Below are 20,557 nucleotides of genomic sequence, written 5' to 3'. Positions count from 1 at the left end.
CCAGCAGGTCAGCTTGCTTGTAAAGAACATGGCTTTGACAGTGTTTTAAACTTCCTTAAATAAAGTTCATTCATTTACAACATTGTTGTTGTTGTGATTTTTCTTGTTTGACGTCACTGTGCAGTTTGGTGTAAGATGCGAAGGAAACATTACAACAAGAATTTATGTCACAGGTGGTGTGTGTGCACTTCCCTGATTTTGTGGCATCACAACATTACAACCACTGACGAGTCACTGGGCTGAAAATACACACTGGATAAACACATTTGCACTGATGGATAAAACTGCTGTAAGAAAATATTTGTAAATTCACATAAAAACTATTGAAATACCAGCAAAAAAAAAAACAACAACCAAAAAACAACAACATTTGATCAGATAAGCTGAATATTTTAGAGCAGGGCTTTCAAATTAATTTTATTTCAGGGGTCAAATACGGCCTAATTAGATGTGAAGTGGGCCGGACCAGTAAAATCATGACACAATTTATATATTTAATTTATTTTCTTCTTTCTTTTTCTTAAGTGCACCTGTATCTGAAGCAGCATTTTAAAGGAATTAGCCATGCTTTGTTTTTGCTCTTGAAACTTCCTCTATTCTGACTAACACAGGGCGCCCGAAGCGGATGATTTAGAATAGCATTTTATTGTGAGTGCATGGCTTGCATTAATTTTTTTAACCTTCAAAATTCATCAAGCGGGCCAGTTGAACCCCCACGTTTGACACTTCTGTTTTAGAGACACTGACTACGGTAGTAACTCGGTTCAAAGCCTACGTTTCTATAACGCTCATTTACGCCGTAAAGCAAAACCGTCTACGTTACTATAACAACGACGACACAACAGTTGTCCGGTCAGTTACCGGGCAACGGACAAAAAAACATTCGGAAAGAAGCGTCGATCCTTTTGATCGTGAAAAAACTTAAGTACTTTTTGCATCAAATCATTAGGTTTTCTGTAAATTAAATTTCTAAGGAAAAACATGGCGACCTCCTCACTTCCGTTCTTAGATCACGGAGACCCGCGACTAAAACTGAAAGTGGAGAACCGAATCAGAAATGTTTTTGTGACACAGTCAGCAGACTTAAGGTAGGCCAAAATAACTTTACATGGATATGGTTAAAGGTCGTTCATTTCAACAGTGTGACCCTGTTACTGACACTTTATTCACACGTTTCCTCTCAGACCTGGACAGGAGAAGGACGTCGTCCAGATACCGGTGGTTACAGACGTAAGACTGATGCATGACAGCTGTTGACAGACAGTACCTTCGGTTAAAATATTACAATAATACTGTACTTTGAAGAAGCATATGTACATTGTTTGTTAAATCTTCTTTAAAGACAAATCAACAAAAACATTACTTATTGTTGTATTATCAAATAAAATGTGTTACAGGACCTTTTTCGTGTTTTAGGCGCCTGGTAGAGTTCTTGAGGCAGGAGTGAACACTTTGCAAAAGACTTTAGTTCTGAAGAAACAGGCTGAGTTGGATGAGGTGGACCAGCGACTGGCAGTCAGACGGCAGGAGTTTAAGAACAGTGTGGTGGATTTATCACAGAGAAAATCCGACCTGGAGATGAAGTACCAGTTGGTGAGCAGGATCATAAATATCTGCTCCTGAAACCACTCGTGTTCAGTGCAGCCAAAGACTGATGCCTTTGAGTTCCTCATTTTTCAGACCAAAGAAAGGGCGATAAAATTTGAAAAGTTTGTGACTGAAAATGAAATGAAACGGCAGAGGGCAATGAAGAAGTATGGAGAAGCACGGGAGCAGAACGTGATGAGGCAGAGAGAGATTGAGGAGCTGACAGAGCAGCTGAAAAAGCTTCGGGCTAGGTAAGACTTTACGGTGAAATTGAAACTTTTATGCCAATAATTCCTTATTAGTTCACTTTAATATCATCCAGACATGAAGTTTTAAAGGAGAGAATGACAAAGTACCAAATCTATGAAGACTACTTGATGAAAACCCTGAACTACTTTCCTCGCAGTGAGTAACCAACCAGCTCTCTTCACAGTAGCCTCCTGGCTCAGTTCTTGAGGGTGAACTACATTTTGATTAAAAGAAATCTATTTCAGATCACTTTGATAATGGCTCTGACTCCTTGGTCATGCCAATCATTCAGCGTCATGAGACCCTGTCCGTCACCAACCAGGAGCTGCTGCAACGTCTGGGGCGTCTGGAAGAAGTAGTGGAGGAGGGTCAGCAGAAATTGCACTCCATGAAGCAAGAACATGGCACCAGGAAGCTGGTCAGTTTGATGTGGATAGATTTGTATGCACCAAAAAAACTGACAAAGCTTTGAGCTGGCTGTGTTTTTATGGCTCATGCAGAAGGTGAACAAAGAAATCACAGAACTGCAGGCTGAGTTAGACATGCTGAAGGAGAAGAACAAACAAGCTGAGGTGAACCTGCTGATGATGCACAGCCTGTCCAGAGAGAAGGTACGTCGCCTACATTCAATTACATACGATTTTAAAGAGAGCATCTTCTAATCTTCTCAATTAAAATCCCGTCATTCATGTATTTTCTTTTAGGTTGAGGAAGTAGGAAGCCTTCTTATGGCCATCAACAACCTTGCAGAGCAGTGTTATTTACCTGATTATGGAGCCCTGGAGGACATGAGTGTTCTGACAATGTTGGACATGGTGAAGGTAGCTGGAGATGGTTTTGTAAAAGAGCTACACCTTTAAATATATTTTCTTGTAACAAGCACTGACTTAGAAAGACATTTTATTTCCTATCATTTGTTATTGAAGATATTTTTTTAGCCTTGGTCTCACGTGGTTCTTGGGGACATGCATTAAAATGTCTCTTTTCCTCCCTTAAGAAACCCCACAGGACTAGTAAACCTTTACACAGCCAAGGATGTAAATGAAAGGAATGACCAAGAAAGCTAATTAACAAAGACCTCCTTTTCAGGAATACATCCTGGATAAGGCAGACACAGAGAGGAGAGCAAGACGACTGATGGAGTCTGGATCGGCAATGACAAGCAGGACCGCTTTTACAGATAAAAGAGGGAGAGCCTCGACGAAAAGCTCAGGCAGCAAGACACAAATGAATAGTTCGAGCAGAGTCAGCAAAAAGAGCGAGACGATGGCCTGATAAAATTGATTCGATTTTTTTTATATATGATGGATTTTTTATAGTACTGGCAAGAATAGGTTCAGTTGAGCTTGTGCTTTAAACTTTTTCTGTGTTAAGTACACTGAAAAAGCAAATAAAATAAAAAGTCATATATGTTTTCTGGGTTTTTTTTCTTTTGATGTTGTGAGACAATATTACTTCTGTCACAGCTTCTCAGTGAGGACAATGAACAGGGCTGCTTGAATAATGTTAAAAAGGTCTAAACTATTAAGTGCTATTTTGTTTTACATGTTTTAGTATTTTCCCCTCACCTCAGCCTGCATCTGTTAAAAGCTTTGACAAGTGTAGGTAAGGGTAGCTTCCAACCTGATATAATTTATATTATATAATGAATCAAATTGATTATAGGAAAATAGGTGCACTTAAGATATTGATTAAAAATGTTAAGCATTCATGTAATTATATATTAGTCTAGTATCATAAGGCCAGTAGCCCATATATTTAAAAACTGTTAAAACATGACCATCAGCGCAAAGACCTCCTGTGCATGTTCTTTTTACAACCAGTCCTGATACCAGACACCAGTTTAAGTACCTTTAAAGTCTTGCATCTGTCGTTTTGGAACATTTGTATTCCTGCCCTCAATTAAACGTTCTGGTTAAAAAACACACAGCCTATTTAAACATCACAGTTTATTATTGTACCAAAGATTGTATGTGATTGTTATCATTCTCTGGTCATAACGTAAAAGTATAGCATGAAGTAAATGCTCAAGATAGTATGTCATTAAAATGGAAAACAAGTTAAAATGCTAGTCTTGTTAGATAGTAGTGCATTGTTTGAAATAATCTAATAATAATCCCGTTTCAAAGTAGTAGAACGACCACGTATGCTGTCTCTTTAATAAAAGCACGTGGTCTTTGCAAACATCCGGTTTACACAAAATGGAAATAAACTGCGATAGGGATTTTGACACAGCTCTGACGCACAGTATTAGTTGCTAAAGTCTTATGACGTTTCCTTTTCCGTCTGACGTGTATAGGAAATTAAAGGTAGGATGCCACCCTCCGTTAAACTGCTGTTGTTCTAATGTTTATATGTTAAAAAGAAAATCAAATGTTTGTTGCGACAGATGGAGGTTGGTTGGCTTGTCTCACACAAAGAGGACATCTCCACGCTGTTTCTACACCAAACGCCCGATGCCAAGCTTAACGTAGGACGTTTGTTTATCTTGAGGCAACTATATGGCTCTATAGATGATTGTATACACATCATAATAAAACACATTTGTTGTCTCTTTGTCAGGATTTAAGCAGCCAGTTTTCCTCTGTGAGGAAGGTGCGCGGCGATGGAAACTGTTTTTACAGGGGATTTTGCTTCGCTCTCATGGAGTCATTGCTGCACAATTCCAGAGGTCTCCAACGGTCAGTTACTATTACCATTGCTGCCGCTTCGATAGGAGACAGAGAGTATGTTAAAACACTAAATAGACTTTATAAAATTAAAATAAACGTAGCCATCCGGTGAAAAAGTTAAGTCCCGGAAATGAACCGGAAGTAATGGTAGTTTTTGTTGCCTCTAGTGCTAACGACTTTCCCCCCTGTCATAGGTGCATTGTGACGGTTACGGATTTATATTGAAATATCGTGTGCTGGTTAAAGTACAGTATTACAGGCAGACAACAAATGCCCCTAAATATAATTCTAGGACGAGATTACTGCTACGGTGTGGATGTTTTGACATTTATTTAAACGTAGATATTGCTTATTTCTTAACACTTATATTAATAAAATAATAATAAAAGTGAAAAAATAAAAATAAGCGAACATTTGACATGTATTTAGTTAAAGAAATGTTGCACTAAGTACATAAGTTATTAAAATTACCTTATTTCTTGAATTCTAAACTCACCTTTGCCCTACTGCCTGGTATCAGTAATAAGTCTGTATTTTTGTGTATTCGAATTGGGAACATTTTCAAGCTAGTCGAGAAATCGTTGTAGCACCCAAACCAGCTAAACAGTATTATAGTCATGATCCACAACCAGATTGATGTCAGTTTTGTGTCATGTGTTCACACTAACCTGTTAATGGGGAAAATATTTGACCAACGTAAAATGTAATTCTGAAAAGTCGAGACCCAAGCATTTCATGAGGTAATAACAATTATGTTTATAGCAACGTTACTACGTTTATTTTGATTGCATTTTGTCCACTTCTAGTAATTTACCAAAGATTAAAAATTGTAGCAGATTAAGGTCTAGCTTAGTGCTTTTATTAGACAAGAATTGAACATGATAATAATTCCAATTCAGCAGAAGGAAAGAAATATATTTTGAATGCAGCATAACTGCATCACTTTAAACCTGTGGATCAGTGAGACTGTACTCTATGATGCTTGTAAACATTTTTTAAAAGGATTTATGATCTCTATTACTTAATTTTTCATCAATTGAAGCTGTCAATATTCCGATTGATGGCCCAAATTAAAGGCAATGCAACACAATAATAACTCAATAAAAGATAGTAGATGACTTACTGATGTCAGCTCTGACCAGGTTCATAATGGAAGTGTGAACTTCCCATTAGGAGCCTTCCTTCCACTTACAGTGAGTCATCACTCACTGTTATAAATAGGACGACTATTGGTCCACTTACTGTTATTTTTTTAAGTCATTATTTTTTAAATCAGTAATGTAGGTTCACTAACGTGTTTTATTTTCAGATTCAAGGATAAAATAATCGAAAGCGGCAAAATATTGTGCTCAGCTGGATTTGACGAGGATGCCTTCATTCACCACCTAAACACAGTAAATATTTATTTCCTTTTACAAATACCTCTAGGTCCAAGGGTTTTTACTTTGGGACTATCCATCACTCTATTTCCTACAGAATTGACAGCCGGTTTGGTTAATCAATGAGTCATTGATGAGCTTTGGATCATATATAACCATATCTTTTATAAAAAAACGTGTACAAACAACTGAAGGAAATCTTTTTTTGTTTACATAGTATTTGGTAATAATTCATATAGCCACACAAAAACCCCCAGACTTGATTAAATACAGTTAAACATATGTCTTGACATCACTGTCACACTGGCAAGGAAGCAGTTATTGAAATGTTAAAAAAGCAATTAACTCCATTTGCAATTGTGTCGCCATCTTGCTGAAGGTTATAAATGTGGTGGAACAGTGTCAGGCCAGTGACCAGGAGGACACGCTGCGCCAGCTCTTCAACGACAGTATGACCTCTGACAGTGTCGTCCAGTACCTCAGGCTGCTTACTTCAGCCCATCTACAAAACAATGCCACCTTTTTCTGCAACTTTGTGGAATCGCCTAATCTACGTGCATACTGTCGCCAGGTTAGTATTGTGCTACTGCCATCTAGTGGAGACAAAAGGATAAACTGCTATTTCCCACCCATTTTTTCACATTTTAAAAAAGTGAAGTAAAACACAGCTGAGGTGTTTGACGGTGTCCGTTTTGTCTTCCTTCAGGAAGTGGAAACTATGGCGATGGAGTGTGACCATGTGGACATTCTGGCTCTCACAGAGGCTTTGGACATTTGCATACATATTGTCTCAATGGAGGGTGATGAAGAGCACTTGGCTCACCACACAATTCCAGAGGGTGCAGACCCCTCCCTGCACCTACTCTTCCAAACATCACACTATAACATTCTCTACCCACGACCTCAGCAGTGAGGGGTGACACGCACAAGATTCTGCTTAACTCAGGAAAAAAGACTTAAGATGAAAAAAAACAACAACTGCCATTTGACTCTTGGGATAACACATTTTTATACAAATCTTGCAGTTTAAATCCAGCAACACTATTCCACAGATGTAATTATTGCACCGTGTACAAAAACAACATGGATGAACTGATATTTTAAGTTAAAATTACATAGATTGTGTCAATAATTGGCTTTTTTTAGTTAACCAAATCACTACTGCTGCTGCTGCTGCTGTTTGACCTTTTTCATCATCTTTTTCCGTGGTTGAACACTTTTCTTTAACATTTTTTTATTCCGCTGTATTGACACCTGGTTTAGGGCACTTTCCATCTCTGCACGAGGCAGGTGGGGCAGGGTGAGCTTCCCCATTTGAGTTGGGTATTTGGTCTTCAGCACATTCTTAAACACAGGCTGGGAGATCAGCTGCTTCAACTGCTTCTTCATGCCCTTTACCATCCTCTGCTGCTCTCTGTCATCTTCCTCGTCTTTTCGCCCGCCTGTGGACACACAAGGAATCTTCAGTTATCGGAATTTTCCGATTGTAACAGATCTCACTTTCATTAGTAATGTTATTCTGGCCTTACCAAGTAAAAGATCATCATCCAGGTCGACTTCCAGGGCTTCGGCTGCTTGTTTGAACCAGGAATTGTGTTGCTTCTCCCTGCAGTTGTGAAACTCGATCTTTTCAATCCCTCGTGCCAGGTTTACACGCTCCTGAGTGGGGAAAAAAAACACTTCAAGATAAACAATCAAACAGCCCTCACAACAGCAGTTTAACTGGGTAGTTAATGCTGGTAATGCTTACCTTAATCGCTTCCATGCATTTGCTCTCTATGGGGAACATTGGAAGGTCCTCGTCCTTTCCGAGAGTACTGTAAATCTTCCTGAAATTCAACATGTCGTCTGGGCCGATTAGCAGCAGACTCAGACCCTCTTTAGTGGCTCTTGCTGTCCTACCACTTCTGTGGACATATGTCTCAGATGTCCTAGGAACCTACAGTCCACGGGAGAACAGTCCATGCAGTAAAAATGTATCAAAATACATTTTGATAGTTTAAAAAAACAATTTTAGGATGGTGTTTTTTTTTGTTTTTTTTTTTAAATATATATTTATTGAAAAAAAAAACAACCTTAAATTAAAAATGAAATGTATCTTGACTTTGTTACGTCTCAGCTCATCTTTATCAGAATTCAGCTTTACTGGTGTGTCAAACCCTCACCTGGTAGTGAATAACATGCTGAACGTTGGGGATGTCCAGTCCTCTTGCAGCAACATCAGTGGTCAGCAGAACACAACTGCAAAACAAATAGCACAACTTAAATGAATGGCAAAATGAGCTCTGCATTTGACCAGGAAGAGTTGTGGATTGGGTAGTTTCATATCTTATTTCATGTTTAGCTAAAAGTACTGACTGGTATTGACTTTTAGAAAAAATATGGAAACTACGTATTTGTAAAAGAGTTAAATTTACATCGAAGATGAAAATGTTGCTGATTATTTTTTGTGATTGCTAGCAGGTAGATTGTTTACCATCTATTTATCTAACGTCAACTTAATGTCTTTCTCATGTAAAGCATGACCCAGAAATAATAAAGCTTTCAAAATATTTTGCAGCTGTTCAATGTCAGAGGGAGTGAAACATAAACTAGTTTGATCCATTTGTCCTTGTTTGCAGATGCAGTAAAATCATCCTGATTCAAATAATTCTTCTATCTCAGCAGTGTTTGCACAACACTCACCTCTCCCTCTCTGCAAACCTTTCCAGGTTTTTCAAGCGCTGTTTCTGGTGCATGTTGGCATGTAGCGGCAGAGGAGTGCAGTCCAGGATAACCAGCAGTGAGTTCAGTCTTTTGATGCAGTCTATGCTGTTGGCAAACACCATGGTGCGCCCTGGGTACTGCAGCAGGAAGTAATACAGGTAAAAGTCCTTCTCCTCTTTCTGACAGTGGATCCGGGTCTCCATTAATGTCTCCACTGTCGCCTCCTTCCTGGTGAGGTCAATAATTTTGGGTTTGGTCTTGATCCCTACTTTCTCCATGAGAATGTCCAGCTTATTCCTCTGGTCCAGATTCTTTTTCTTTTTTTGCAAGAAGCGAGTAGGCATGCTATGTGCCATGGTCAGTGTGGCAGAAAACACAAACGTTTGTCTCGTAGGGTTAAAGTTCACAGTGTTGAGCATCTCCAGCAAATTCTCCAGCTCTGCAAAGTGGCCTCTTTCTACCATGCGATCAGCTTCATCGATGACCAGGCACCTGCAGAGCATCACCGCCCCAACAACAGAGATATTCATCAAACGGATGACAATCTTTCAGGGTAATGTAGCCTTGTTGATAAACTATTCTCCTAAATAAAGTATTTCTTAGATGTTGTGACCTAATCTAAATTAGATTGTTCAATCATTGCCACCACTGTTAGTATAAAATAAAGTGAGAGCTTTATACATCGTGAAGAAGAAGATTTAAAGATTATTTCACATTAATTTAGATCAGGGGTGTCGAACTCAAATTTACAGTGGGCCAGAATTCAAAACTGGGACAAAGTCACGGGCCAAACTTAATTTTTATTGAAAAATTGACAGACTCACTTGAGTTGTTTGAGGTTCTGCAGATGTGGATGTTTCTCACTGATCAAGTCCCACAGACGTCCTGGTGTAGCAATGACGATCTCTGGCCTGCGTTTTAACATCCTCCGCTGTTTCTCTGGTGCCATTCCACCCACCACTATTGCTGTTTTAATATCTGTAGAGCAGTCATATCATTGGGTATCCTCCAGTACATCTCCACATATCAAAAAAGACAGCTGACTATGAGGTCTGCAGACTTACCTGTGAATTTGGCCACAGCATCAATGTGATGTTTGACCTGCACAGCCAGCTCCCTGGTGGGTGTGAGGACTAGTCCGAGCAGAGGCTGGTTATGTCCACCAGGAGGTTTTTTATCTGCTGCCGGATCACAATCGATGTCTACATTTTTAATGACTTGAACACAACCCAGTCTTGTATCGTCATCTCCTTCTTCATCACCGTGCTCGTCATCTTCACTGTTGCCTTCATCCAAGTCACTATCATCCTGCTCTTTACCATCCTCTATGTCATCCTCCAGCTCTGCGTCTTCGTCCTCCAACCCTTGGGTGGATTCATCGTCTATGGTGGATTCATCCTCGTTCTCAGATTCCCCCAGACTTGGTAAATACAAACTCTGCACCTGTTTAACCGCTTCACCTTGGTCATCAAGAGGTGTGTGCTTCTTATACTCCAGGATGGTATGGATCATGGGAATGCCAAAAGCCAATGTCTTACCACTTCCTTAAAAAACAAAAGTTAAAAAAAATTATTGATTTATTAAACAATATGTTTGCTATAAAATATCATCAGACGCCACCTTACCTGTTTCAGCTGCTCCCAGGACATCTAATCGATCCCTGATGGCTGGAGGCAATGCCAGGGCTTGAATAGGTGTTGGTGATCCAAATCCAAGGCTGCTGAGGGCCTTTAGCACAGGTGAGGGAACAAACAGGTTCTTCCATGCACTCACATCTGTGTTTTTGTCGCAAGAACCAGCACGTGCTGCATTTGTCCAGTTCTTAACTTGTTTTTTAGTTGGCTTTGCCTTTTTGTCTTGTAAGGATTTCTCTTCATCCGGACCCTGAACCTCTGGTGAAGTTTCAGTATTCAGTGTTTTCTTTGTAGCATCTTCCAGCTGCTGTTTCTTTTTCTTATTTTTGTTGCTCTTTTTGTTGATGTTTTGAGTTCCTTTTTCTTCTTCCTTTTCTTTTTCATTGCCCATTCCCTCCTTTTCAATGTCTTCAATATTCTCTGTCACTTCAGCAGTAGAGCTTTCTGGTTGGGCATCTTGCTGCGTTGACTTTTTCTTATTTTTCTTCTTTTTCTTGGGCTTTTTCTTTGCTGGCTGAGAGGCGTCATCGTCGTCCTTGCTCTCCACGGCAGGGCATTCTCCACTCTGCTCTTCCTCAGTAGCTTTTCTTTTCTTTGGCTTTTTCTTTTCCTCCCCTTTCTTCTTCCCCTTTTCTGCTTTGGCTGCTACCTTTTCTGGGTCAACCAGATTGTAACTTGTGAGCTCTTCAAAACAAACAAGACTTTCCAATCCGTCTTCAGCGAACACACTCGGGTCTAGCTCCACGGCTTTCCACTCGCCTTTCATCTGGATGCCGCGTTTCTTTAGCACTGACGACATTCGCTTCGACTTCATTTTTACGTGCTTTGTTTTCATCTTCCTGCAATAACAAACGAGCGCGTTACGCCAAAAACGTATTTACTTCACACGTTTGATCTGTTCGTTAGACGATCTACGTTTTGAAGGCAGATCTAACTATAAAAAAACGTCGCTCTTAGATCTGAAAAGTTGGTTAAAACACGTTAACTGACCGTATGTTGAAAATAGACACTCACATGGGAAGTAAATTCGTTATCTTGAATTTGAGTGACTTCTATATACTCCAAAATCTGATTACTACTGACAACCACGCATTCACGAGGGCGCAGCCATGACAGTTGTTCTTCTTCACGTGCTGGCATATACTGAACTGTATGCGACAATAGCTCAATTCTGCCCTCTTGAGGTCAATGACCATCTTTAGGATACAATGTGACGGATTTTTTTTATTCATTTATTTATTTTTTACAATTATTCCGCCATTAGTGTGTTATGAACTGAATTAATTGATATCAAAATACGCGTATAGTCACCAAACGACTGAGCTCTCTTCCAGCAGAAACAGGGCTTCGTTACAGCGGCAGCCATGTTGAGTAACCACACTTTTACACTATGACACATAATAATTGTTTTATAATAATAAAAGTTTTAAAGCTACCACAAAATATTCTACGTGCTCGGAAAATGAGTGGTAAGTGAGGAATATTTAACCCCATGATAACCATATGGTTTTACCATTAATAAATTCTGCTAGATTAAATACTTTATATTTAAATAACTTTGAATAAAATATATTGTTCGGTAACATCTTAAGATTTTTAAACGATGATTTGCTGGTGTAATATACACTTTTTTTTCTTGTTGCTAGACTTGTAAAAATATTGCTGTCTTTCTTGAAATATTTTACACAATTAAGTTTTTAAAGGAAACACTTAGAAAAATAGCTGTGTTAAGGCAAAAACAAATTATAAACAGAAAAACCGGAAAACAGCTTTTAGTGACAGCTAAATGCTTTTCAGCAAAAATATACTTAAGAATATAAAAAAGCTCTGTCAATATTTTGAATTGTGTGTTTAATTGTGTGTTTAAACTGTAATTACAGAAAGAAGGACAAGGTGGATATATTATTTACAGAATTACCTGTTTACTACTAGTTACTAAATCTATGGTTACAATATAGTCACATGATAAAAATGATTAAAAAAAACATTAGTGGGAAGATAACAACAGATTGACATCAAGTTTATTCATGATTGACAGTCAATTTATTAACACCTTTTATTTATGATTGACAGTCAATTTATTAACACCTTTCACACAGACAATTATCAAATCAGTCATTCAATCACCAGTAAAGAGCATATAAAATACTTTTTTTCTTTCAAAATTAGCAGTCATGTTAAACAAACTCAGTGCTCTGTTGTACGCAAGAGGATACACAAAACACAAACATAGAAGACTGTATTTGTGAACATTTGCCTATTAATTTGAGATAAATGTTATTATTTATTTATGATGAATACCATATTTGTCACATTCAAATTGAGTTTGGAAAGAAATGATGAAAAATGATGAAAGAAAACATGTTATTTAAAACTTAACCAACTTTACATGACCAGAGAACTGCTAGTTTTTGGTGGGGTCAATCACTCTGCCCATGAACAGCAGGCAGTTTGTTTCTTCATGGTAAATGAAGAAGAAAAATGGCCTGTTGATGTAGAAGGTCCTGGGTAAGAAATATGGAGTAATGCCAATAGTTGTGGCAGCAGCTGCAGTGGTTCCAGTCTCATCCACCTCAATCACAGCCTTGTGCAGGACCTGAGACAGACAGTGGATACAGATGTCAGTTTTTGTTTTTAGTCTCTGAAAGATAAGATATACAGTATTTATTGTAAATATGTTGACCCAACATACCTCGGACACTTTAAGGCCCTGGTTCTTACTCAGCTTAGTCAAATTGGCTGAATTACTGAAGACACTGGGCATGCCCATATCTGGTAGAAGAGTGTGCAGGGAATAGGACTGCTCCATCTTCAATTTTGGCATGTTGATTTCCAGCTTACTGAAACCAGAACATGGTCCAAAATGTCATAAATATTTGGTGATAATGACAGTTGCAGATTTCCTGGAGTTTGGTGCATCTTTGGTGCTTTCTGGGGCTTAATGCAACTTCAACATAAAGTCTACAACATTGTATATTTTAGATTCTGATTTATAGAATCTAATATCAGGTGTTTGGTAATTTATGTGAACTTAGGTAAATCATCCAAGACACAATGAATATGTACCGTATTTTCCAGACTATAAGTCACACTTTTTTCATCCTTTGGCTGGGTTTGTGACTTATACTCACATGCGACCTATATATTAAAATATATAATTTTATGTTTTTTATTTTCACACTGACAGCTGCTAGAGGGCACTCTAGGCTTGTGCAACAGTATCTGCTACTCCTGTAAGTCACTTTTTTTATTACGACTTATAGTCCGGAAAATATGGTTGCTATGTAAAATGTTGGTCATACCTTTGGTACTTGGACAGCCAATAGTACTATAGTAATAGTCTATCCTTTGTCAATCTCTGCCAGTGCTCGCACATTAATTATGTACTCGTATAAATGCCTTTAACAAATACAGACTTACGTTTGATACAGATTTGTGACCCAACTGAGGAACCTTTCAGCAGTGATCTCATCATCAATCAAGGTGTAGTCCATGTCTTTGTTGGGCAGCAGGATGAGCATGGAAACACCTTCTCGGTATGGAAGCTTTAGTACTTTTGCTCCAAGAGGGATATCTTCCATCATGTAGAACTTACCCTCTAGGTACATGGTTGGCACGCGGACAACATTGTAGCTGTCAATGTAGAAGGGGGAGCTCCGAGTGAAATCGGGGTTAAATGGCAATTCCCAAGCTCCTGTGAAAGATAAAACACTCCTACTGTAGGTCAGACGTCTACAGACAATCTATGGTTAGTGAATAGTAACAAATAACCCACGGCAGATCTTTGACATACAGGAATGATTGATCTTACCCTGGAAGAAAATTGTGTTGATTAACATGAGCCGAGTCTCTGGATCCAGATCAGAAATCATCTCTGTGATTTTGTCTTCAGTCTTATGTCGTATGTACTGGTTTATGGACCTAATGCTTCCCTCTGTGTCTGCAAAATCTACAGATCTGACGTCGGCATCAAAAAACATCTTGATGTCGTTTTCAAATTTCTTCTCAACCTCAAAATGACGCTCCATAAACATAGCCATGGCTTGGTCCAGCTTCAGCGATCCATTCTTGGTGATATTCTCATGAAGGAGCTGGAACAGTTTTGGAATAAGTTCTGGCTGGTTTACGCTCTCCAGCTGTTGCAGGTTCAGACCCCTGAGTAGCTCCTCATGGGTGACGCCGCCAGAGGCCATCGAGAGAGCAGCAAAACTGTTAGAGATGCTCAAAGGTGAGAAAAAGATGTTCTTGTCATGATAACTGGAGATCTTTCTGTACAGGTTCATAGCAAAGTCCATATTCTTAACGGAAAGTTGTGAGATGGTTGGAGTTGCTTGGTGCACGGGAATAAGGAAGCACATGAACGTTAGAGTTATAGTGAATCCCATCGTCAACCTGTTTACAACCATAACAGCAGCCTGCAAAGATTTAAAAACCTGAAACATAAACGCGCACATTTCAGAAAAAAAAAAATCAAGGATTATTAAATGAAAATCTGCCAAACAAATAATCAGTTAAAATTCCAAAAATGAACAATCTGACATACGTACCATCCAGTTCCACAAAGACTGGGTCTAAAGCTCCATCTATTATTTGGGGAGACAAAGTACAAGTGTGCTCTCTGTGTTACATATTAACCATGACGTCCCAGCCTGTAATGTTGATCCTGATGGACCCACAGCTGTTTATTTAACATTCGTGGCCTCTTTTCTAGCAGTGACGTCACAAGAACTAGCAGCACCTATCAGCACATACACTAATCAAGAAACCACATGACATAGTTATTGAGTGAAAATAACTTTAATCCAGGAAGAATATTCAGCACATAAAATTTCAAACATGTCCTGTGGTTATATGTGAAATAGAAACAAAAATAACGAGTTAAACGATATTAATTGTTAGAATGCAGTGAGTGAATGTGCTGCGGAGCTAAAAACCTTACCAATAACATTTATACTGTCTCCAAAGCGTGTTTTATAGAAGTTAAATGAAAAAAAAAATATACAAACAAACTCACACACCTTACATGACTTTCAGCGCTTTTGTAGAGACATACAGGTGTGTTTAGGTGTAGTGTTTAAAAACAGTGTTTCTCAAATAGGGGGTTTGTGGACCGAGCATGGGTCACAAAACAGAACGATATGGGCCCAGCTGGACAGCTTTAAGCAGTTTCGTCCAGTTGGGTCAGTCACCACTTTAAGATCTTCTCCTTTGTTCAAAAAGGAGATAAAGACACGTTGATCGGACATTTATCAATCCTCCATTTGCTTTTTAATACGAAGGAAACATCTTTGTACTGAATCCCAGCATTTCCATATCGAGTGTAAAGGGATCATTTTCAGTCAGTAAGAATAAATGCTTAAAAAAATTGAATTACAATTCAGATCCCAGGGATAATTGTGTTGAGAATCACTGTTTTAGAAACAACGAGGAATGAACGATGCATCAGGAAATACACACTTCACATCAGCCAAGAATTTTGCTTGTTGACAACAATAATAAAACAGGATAGAAAGTTTCAGTGCCTAAGGCTGGTTTTTTGCAGTCACAGCTAGTAACAGAACAACAAGTTGCATAAGGCTGTAATACAAAGGAAAAAATGGTAAAGACATGCACACGTGTACATCTAAAAAAACAAGTTTGTCTGCTATATGTGAGTGTTGTATTCTGTATGAGAAGATCTAAGAGAGCCCTATTTCTTTGTTCACATTAATGCTTGATTTTTAACATTTCACTTTCGTGTACTTAATTGTAATTTTGTAACATTTGTCACCCTAACAGAATGTTTTCTCAAAATATGGAAGTACAGCGTATTTTTAAATTTCTTTGACAAAAAAAAAAATCCTGGATCTGAATACTTGATCATTCTAAAACACAGTGATTAGGGGCTAAGAGTGTTTAGAATTATCTAACAATCACAATAAACTTTAATGTCATTTGTCAAAATTATATTCTTCATTTTACTATGTGCATCCCTAACTCCAACTGTAAACACTGTCAGGTACAGTCCACTATGAGCAGGGTTTATTTTCCAGACACTTTTGACGTTGTGATTTGATTAACTGGATGTTGAAATATACACATCCAAAGTTTCATTATTACAATTGTTCTGTACTTCAATAATGAATAATGCATTGTTTTCATTTTACCCACATCAACCTTAGTGCAAATGGATGCATCTTTGTACAGCTGACATGTATAACACTGATCTATACATGATTGGAATACAGGAAGTATTTGGAAGGGTGTGAGTTTAATGGTACTTTTCTTTAAATACATCTCCCTATGTCAAATACTTAAGAGACATAATTCTCAAATACTACTTTAGGAAACGTAATTATGTCTAACCATTTTGGTTTTAGTGATGATACTGTGCTCGAAAACCACAATGCATTTACCAGCTACAGTTTCATCATGATTTTTTCTCTTTTACTCCGTTCCCCTCCCCTTGACATATTTCGGACAACAGTTGAAAATTATTGGTGATGAGTCCTTAGATTCAACACATAGCTTTATACTATTTTACCACATGATTACTGCTTACAGGCCTAAAGACAAATCGCCACAAAGTCAAAAATGTGGTTGAAATTAAGGTTCAAGTAAAATGGCAGACACTCTCAGGAATAAAATACAAATGCTGTTGGTCAAAAAAAAAATACAATTTCCAAACCACAGTCACTGGTGTTTGGACTGACACTGAAACCACATTTTAATGTTGTTCACAACTAAATCCACTATGAAGATCTTCCTGGGGCCCTGTTGTTATCCAACAAAGCTTGTAACTAAGGTTTAAACATTGGTCTCATTTTGCTTTTACAGCCTAAATATCTTTGAACGCTGTATTTAAATGCTATCCTTTCCAGAGAATTCCAGAAAAAAATACAAGACTAAAGAAGGACAATTAAAAACAGAAGGCGCCGTGTTACAAAAGCAATTCAAAACTTGGATTAACTGTGTCTCCAGTCATGTGGTCACCCTTTACCCAGCTTTAGTACCCTAAACCTAGTCAGATTACACTGGCTGATGCCTTTACTTTGCAGTCTCTTCTCTGTAGCCTCTGTAGCGAACTAACGGGGAAAACGTGTCAGCCTTTGGACTGTCCTTATGTTCGCACGTGCAAAAGGTTAGAGGAAGGAGCGGAGCTACCCCCCGGGGGTGTGCAAGTCCAGGCAGCTGGTAAACAAACAGACTTATACCTGTCGCAACTTCACTGGCTCTGTTTTGGTTGTTGATCCTTAGCCGAGTCAGTGGTTACAGATCCTGGACAAGAAGGGACAACACATTGCTTTTAATGAACTTCAATCCACTCAGAATTTTAATTAAATGGAATAATACAATTTGACTCTAAATGTACTGACCTGAGTCACCTGTTGATCTTGTGTCCGGAATGTGCTGCTGAGCTTGATGCTGCTGCTGTCTACAATGAGAATAGTGCATTTATGAGAAGCTAAACCCCTGCATTACATACTGAAAGAATTGTAAACAAAATCATGTTAAAAAAGAATTAAGGTGCTGAACGTACCTTTCAAAGTAGGCCTGTCTCCTCTTTCTAAGTTCTTCAGCTGAAAGGTTGTCGCTAAGACCCTGTTGTCCTGTTGAACCTCCCGTGGCCTGATTCTCTAATCTTCGACTTCCTGCTTCAATTACTGAAGATTGATTACTCACTCCAGCTCCTAGCGAAGCAAAGGCTCAGGCTTAAGAACATTTAAAACAAGGGTGTGTATTGGCAAGAATCTGGCGATACGTATCATGACACAGGGGCAACAATATGGTATATTGCGTTATACTACAATACTATAGACACAATAATACATTTTTTCTTTTTTTACAATTTATGTAACAATGCTGTTACATGCTAAATCAGGTTACCAAAATTGGAACAGAGGGATCTACATTGTAAATGCAAAAGAAGAATAAAATGAACCATTGTCATGAATATTTGCATGTTAATAATTAATAAAAATTCAGTGTTGTAGAATATTTCTGTTCATCAATTGTTTTTACACCTTATTTAAAACTCTCACTATAAACCTGAAATACAATTAGTGAATTCTTCACTGAATACAGTAGCTATGATGCTAACTTATTAGTAATTTCTGTAAAACCTTGAGGCTCAGTCATTATTTACCCTGCATGCTAAGTTGTATGGCCCTGCGTAGATCAGCCTCCTCATCCTCCACCTCCATGTCTTGTCTGCTGAGAGCCAGAGCTCTCTTCAGTTCTTCATCCTCATCCACAACCTCATCTTGCGGAGGGAAGCCCATCTGTGAATGGCCAAGAGCGGCTGACCTGCTGCTCACAGTACAAGGCTACGTTAGTCATCACAAGATAATCTCACACACACACACACACACACACCAGAGTTCCAGGTACATTCTGCAGTAATTTACATTTACACACCCTGCACTTGTCTGGGCCTCATCTTCACCGATGAGCCTGGGCCGCTGCAGCTGCTGCACTCTCATGATCCCAAGGATTTGCTCTGCTTCACACTCAGGGAGGTTTCCTCTAATCACAAATATGGAATAACCTGGACAAATATGCATTTAATTAACCTTTCTACATGGCAACATTCTAACACGCAGTAATAATAGCAATATTTCAATACCTTCTTGTTGTAGCTGTGCAAGGAAAAGTGCTAGATAGGTGTCTGATATCAGCTCGGGTCCAGTCAGCAGTGAATTCAGATTAAACCACTGCAATAAAAACAAAATTATGTTTTTTTTTATTATGGAAAATAGCTTATTTTTCCATTGTATATAATGAAAACTGTCTCACCTGTTGTCCAAGCTTCCGTATAGTAAACCAGTGCTCCTTGTAATTGCAAATGAAGGCTTTTTCATTTCTAGACAAAAGATCAATGCAATTAGCTCAAGTTGAACTTTTAAGACAAACAATTTTATGATGTGTAGGAAACATTACATTGGGTTTATCATTAAGCTCTGGTACTCCCTGCTGTTGAAGAGAATTAGTTCTAGGCCCCACACTCCCAAGGCATTGCTAATAACCTAGAAGAAAAATAAACATCACAAAAAGATGAAGAAGTTGCAAACGTTCCTGACTTACGATGATAGTAAATCTTTGAGGACGCAACAAAACGTACTTGTATTGAAAAGAAGCCACTGTCATCCATGTTCCCAGATGGTTGCTATCCAAAGAACATTGAATGAAAAGGTTAAGGGTCAAGAATGCAAAAATAAACTATTGTCACTTGGCTCTCACCTGTAAAAAGGTCCTGTACTCTTCACTGCCCATACCTCCCTCTGCCATCCTCATCCTCTCCTCTTCATCAAGCTGATGAGCGATGGAGGACAGATCCACAGGAGTGAAATACTCACCCTGTAATAGATTATTAAGGCAGTGCTGGGCACACAGGGATCCCTCTTGCTAAGTAAATGTTAGAAATTAAAATGTTAAAGTAGCATAATTAAAGAATTACATTTACTTTTCTATATTTTTTACATGTTCTAATATATAAAATGTAATTTTGGCATTACTTTGATCGAATAAGGTAATCAAATAGTAATTATTCTTAATAAGAATAGTTGGCAGAGTATTTGGATTTTTGATTATCATTACAACTAACATTTAAAAACAAAACCTGGTTTATTTGGTAATAAACCAATTGTTGGATATTCGACCGGTAACAGCAGTCCCAACTTAAGCAGTCCCATAAATGTACGAGTTATTACATACATTTGTATGTTCACATTCGTTGTTAATTTAGCTATAAACAAGCCCAAATTAATTTCATTGTCATGAGACCTGTCCTCAAAAAACTCGGCACAAAACAAGGAGCTAAATACAGCTTTTAGGCTGCGTGTAAACAACAAACACTGTTAGACTCGATAATCTTTAAGCAAAACAAAGAGCTGCATCAAACAAGCTTAATTCCCGTCTTAAAAACGTACATCCCGGTTGCTTCTCGATATTTGAATACGCGGAAGAGAAACTTTTTCATTATTCCTGATCAGCAGGTGCAGTTAGCATTTTAGCTCCCTGGACAACAATACACACAAACACCAGCAACAAGCAACGTAACAACGACCTTACGACTTACACGACCGACAAACAGACGACATTCATTAGATATTTCGCTTCGTTAAGATAAGGAAGGTAAAATGATTTATGTTTTACATTCAAACTTACTTTCTCGTGAAATATGGAATCCATATTCAGCTTTCTGTCAAACATTCAACTCTGACCTCCGGCCCGCTGCGTTCATCACACTGGAAAAAGAGGAGACAATGCCGGCTACCGCCATCTAGCGGTTAAGTTCAAAATGCTCAATATCACCGTTGGCAGAACTAGAACATACGAACATAAGAGAACC

At 38.4% G+C, this 20,557-nt stretch overlaps 4 protein-coding genes across 7 annotated transcripts; 2 read left to right on the top strand and 2 right to left on the bottom strand.

Moving 5' to 3' along the window:
- The first annotated feature begins 360 nt into the window (after positions 1-360).
- ccdc197 (coiled-coil domain containing 197) lies at positions 361-3,914 on the top strand. The gene is made up of 9 exons (XM_008308028.3): positions 361-1,088; positions 1,185-1,230; positions 1,417-1,593; positions 1,681-1,838; positions 1,910-1,992; positions 2,082-2,254; positions 2,337-2,447; positions 2,541-2,657; positions 2,926-3,914. Exons 1-9 carry the CDS (start codon positions 982-984, stop codon positions 3,109-3,111), a joined length of 1,158 nt encoding a protein of 385 aa, XP_008306250.1. The 5' UTR covers positions 361-981; the 3' UTR covers positions 3,112-3,914.
- An 83-nt stretch (positions 3,915-3,997) lies between these two features.
- On the top strand, positions 3,998-8,439 carry LOC103377279 (ubiquitin thioesterase OTUB2). Its single transcript, XM_008308041.3, has 6 exons — positions 3,998-4,145; positions 4,226-4,306; positions 4,399-4,517; positions 5,818-5,902; positions 6,267-6,458; positions 6,594-8,439. Exons 1-6 carry the CDS (start codon positions 4,104-4,106, stop codon positions 6,798-6,800), a joined length of 726 nt encoding a protein of 241 aa, XP_008306263.1. The 5' UTR covers positions 3,998-4,103; the 3' UTR covers positions 6,801-8,439.
- On the bottom strand, positions 6,880-11,408 carry ddx24 (DEAD (Asp-Glu-Ala-Asp) box helicase 24). Of its 3 annotated transcripts, none has more exons than XM_008308052.3 (9): positions 11,242-11,408; positions 10,219-11,066; positions 9,658-10,137; positions 9,418-9,571; positions 8,573-9,085; positions 8,053-8,128; positions 7,638-7,826; positions 7,417-7,546; positions 6,880-7,329 (listed from the first exon to the last, which is right to left on the bottom strand). In XM_008308052.3, coding segments are annotated over exons 1-9 (2,676 nt in total). In that variant the 5' UTR covers positions 11,244-11,408; the 3' UTR covers positions 6,880-7,045. The 3 variants fall into 3 exon arrangements, with proteins under 3 accessions (XP_008306274.1, XP_008306279.1, XP_024916807.1); XM_008308057.3 differs by having other exon boundaries at positions 11,218-11,378; XM_025061039.1 differs by lacking the exon at positions 6,880-7,329 and having other exon boundaries at positions 7,505-7,826.
- An 873-nt stretch (positions 11,409-12,281) lies between these two features.
- LOC103377326 (ataxin-3) lies at positions 12,282-20,552 on the bottom strand. Of its 2 annotated transcripts, XM_025061052.1 has the most exons (12): positions 20,374-20,552; positions 19,447-19,611; positions 19,328-19,372; positions 19,147-19,232; positions 19,003-19,069; positions 18,833-18,920; positions 18,625-18,754; positions 18,353-18,516; positions 17,747-17,897; positions 17,583-17,641; positions 14,775-17,484; positions 14,241-14,660 (listed from the first exon to the last, which is right to left on the bottom strand). In XM_025061052.1, exons 1-11 carry the CDS (start codon positions 20,416-20,418, stop codon positions 17,432-17,434), a joined length of 1,053 nt encoding a protein of 350 aa, XP_024916820.1. In that variant the 5' UTR covers positions 20,419-20,552; the 3' UTR covers positions 14,241-14,660; positions 14,775-17,431. The 2 variants fall into 2 exon arrangements, with proteins under 2 accessions (XP_008306299.1, XP_024916820.1); XM_008308077.3 differs by lacking the exons at positions 17,583-17,641; positions 17,747-17,897; positions 18,353-18,516; ... (5 more) ...; positions 19,447-19,611; positions 20,374-20,552 and adding exons at positions 12,282-12,823; positions 12,920-13,067; positions 13,648-13,921 and having other exon boundaries at positions 14,039-14,660; positions 14,775-14,908.
- Between the last annotated feature and the right edge of the window lie 5 nt (positions 20,553-20,557).

The sequence above is a fragment of the Cynoglossus semilaevis genome, chromosome 1 (genome assembly GCF_000523025.1).
Source record: "Cynoglossus semilaevis isolate Cse_v1.0 chromosome 1, Cse_v1.0, whole genome shotgun sequence".
Lineage (NCBI taxonomy): Eukaryota > Metazoa > Chordata > Actinopteri > Pleuronectiformes > Cynoglossidae > Cynoglossus > Cynoglossus semilaevis.
The sequence above is the reverse complement of the archived record's forward strand: the minus strand, read 5'-3'. Positions and strand labels throughout refer to the sequence as shown.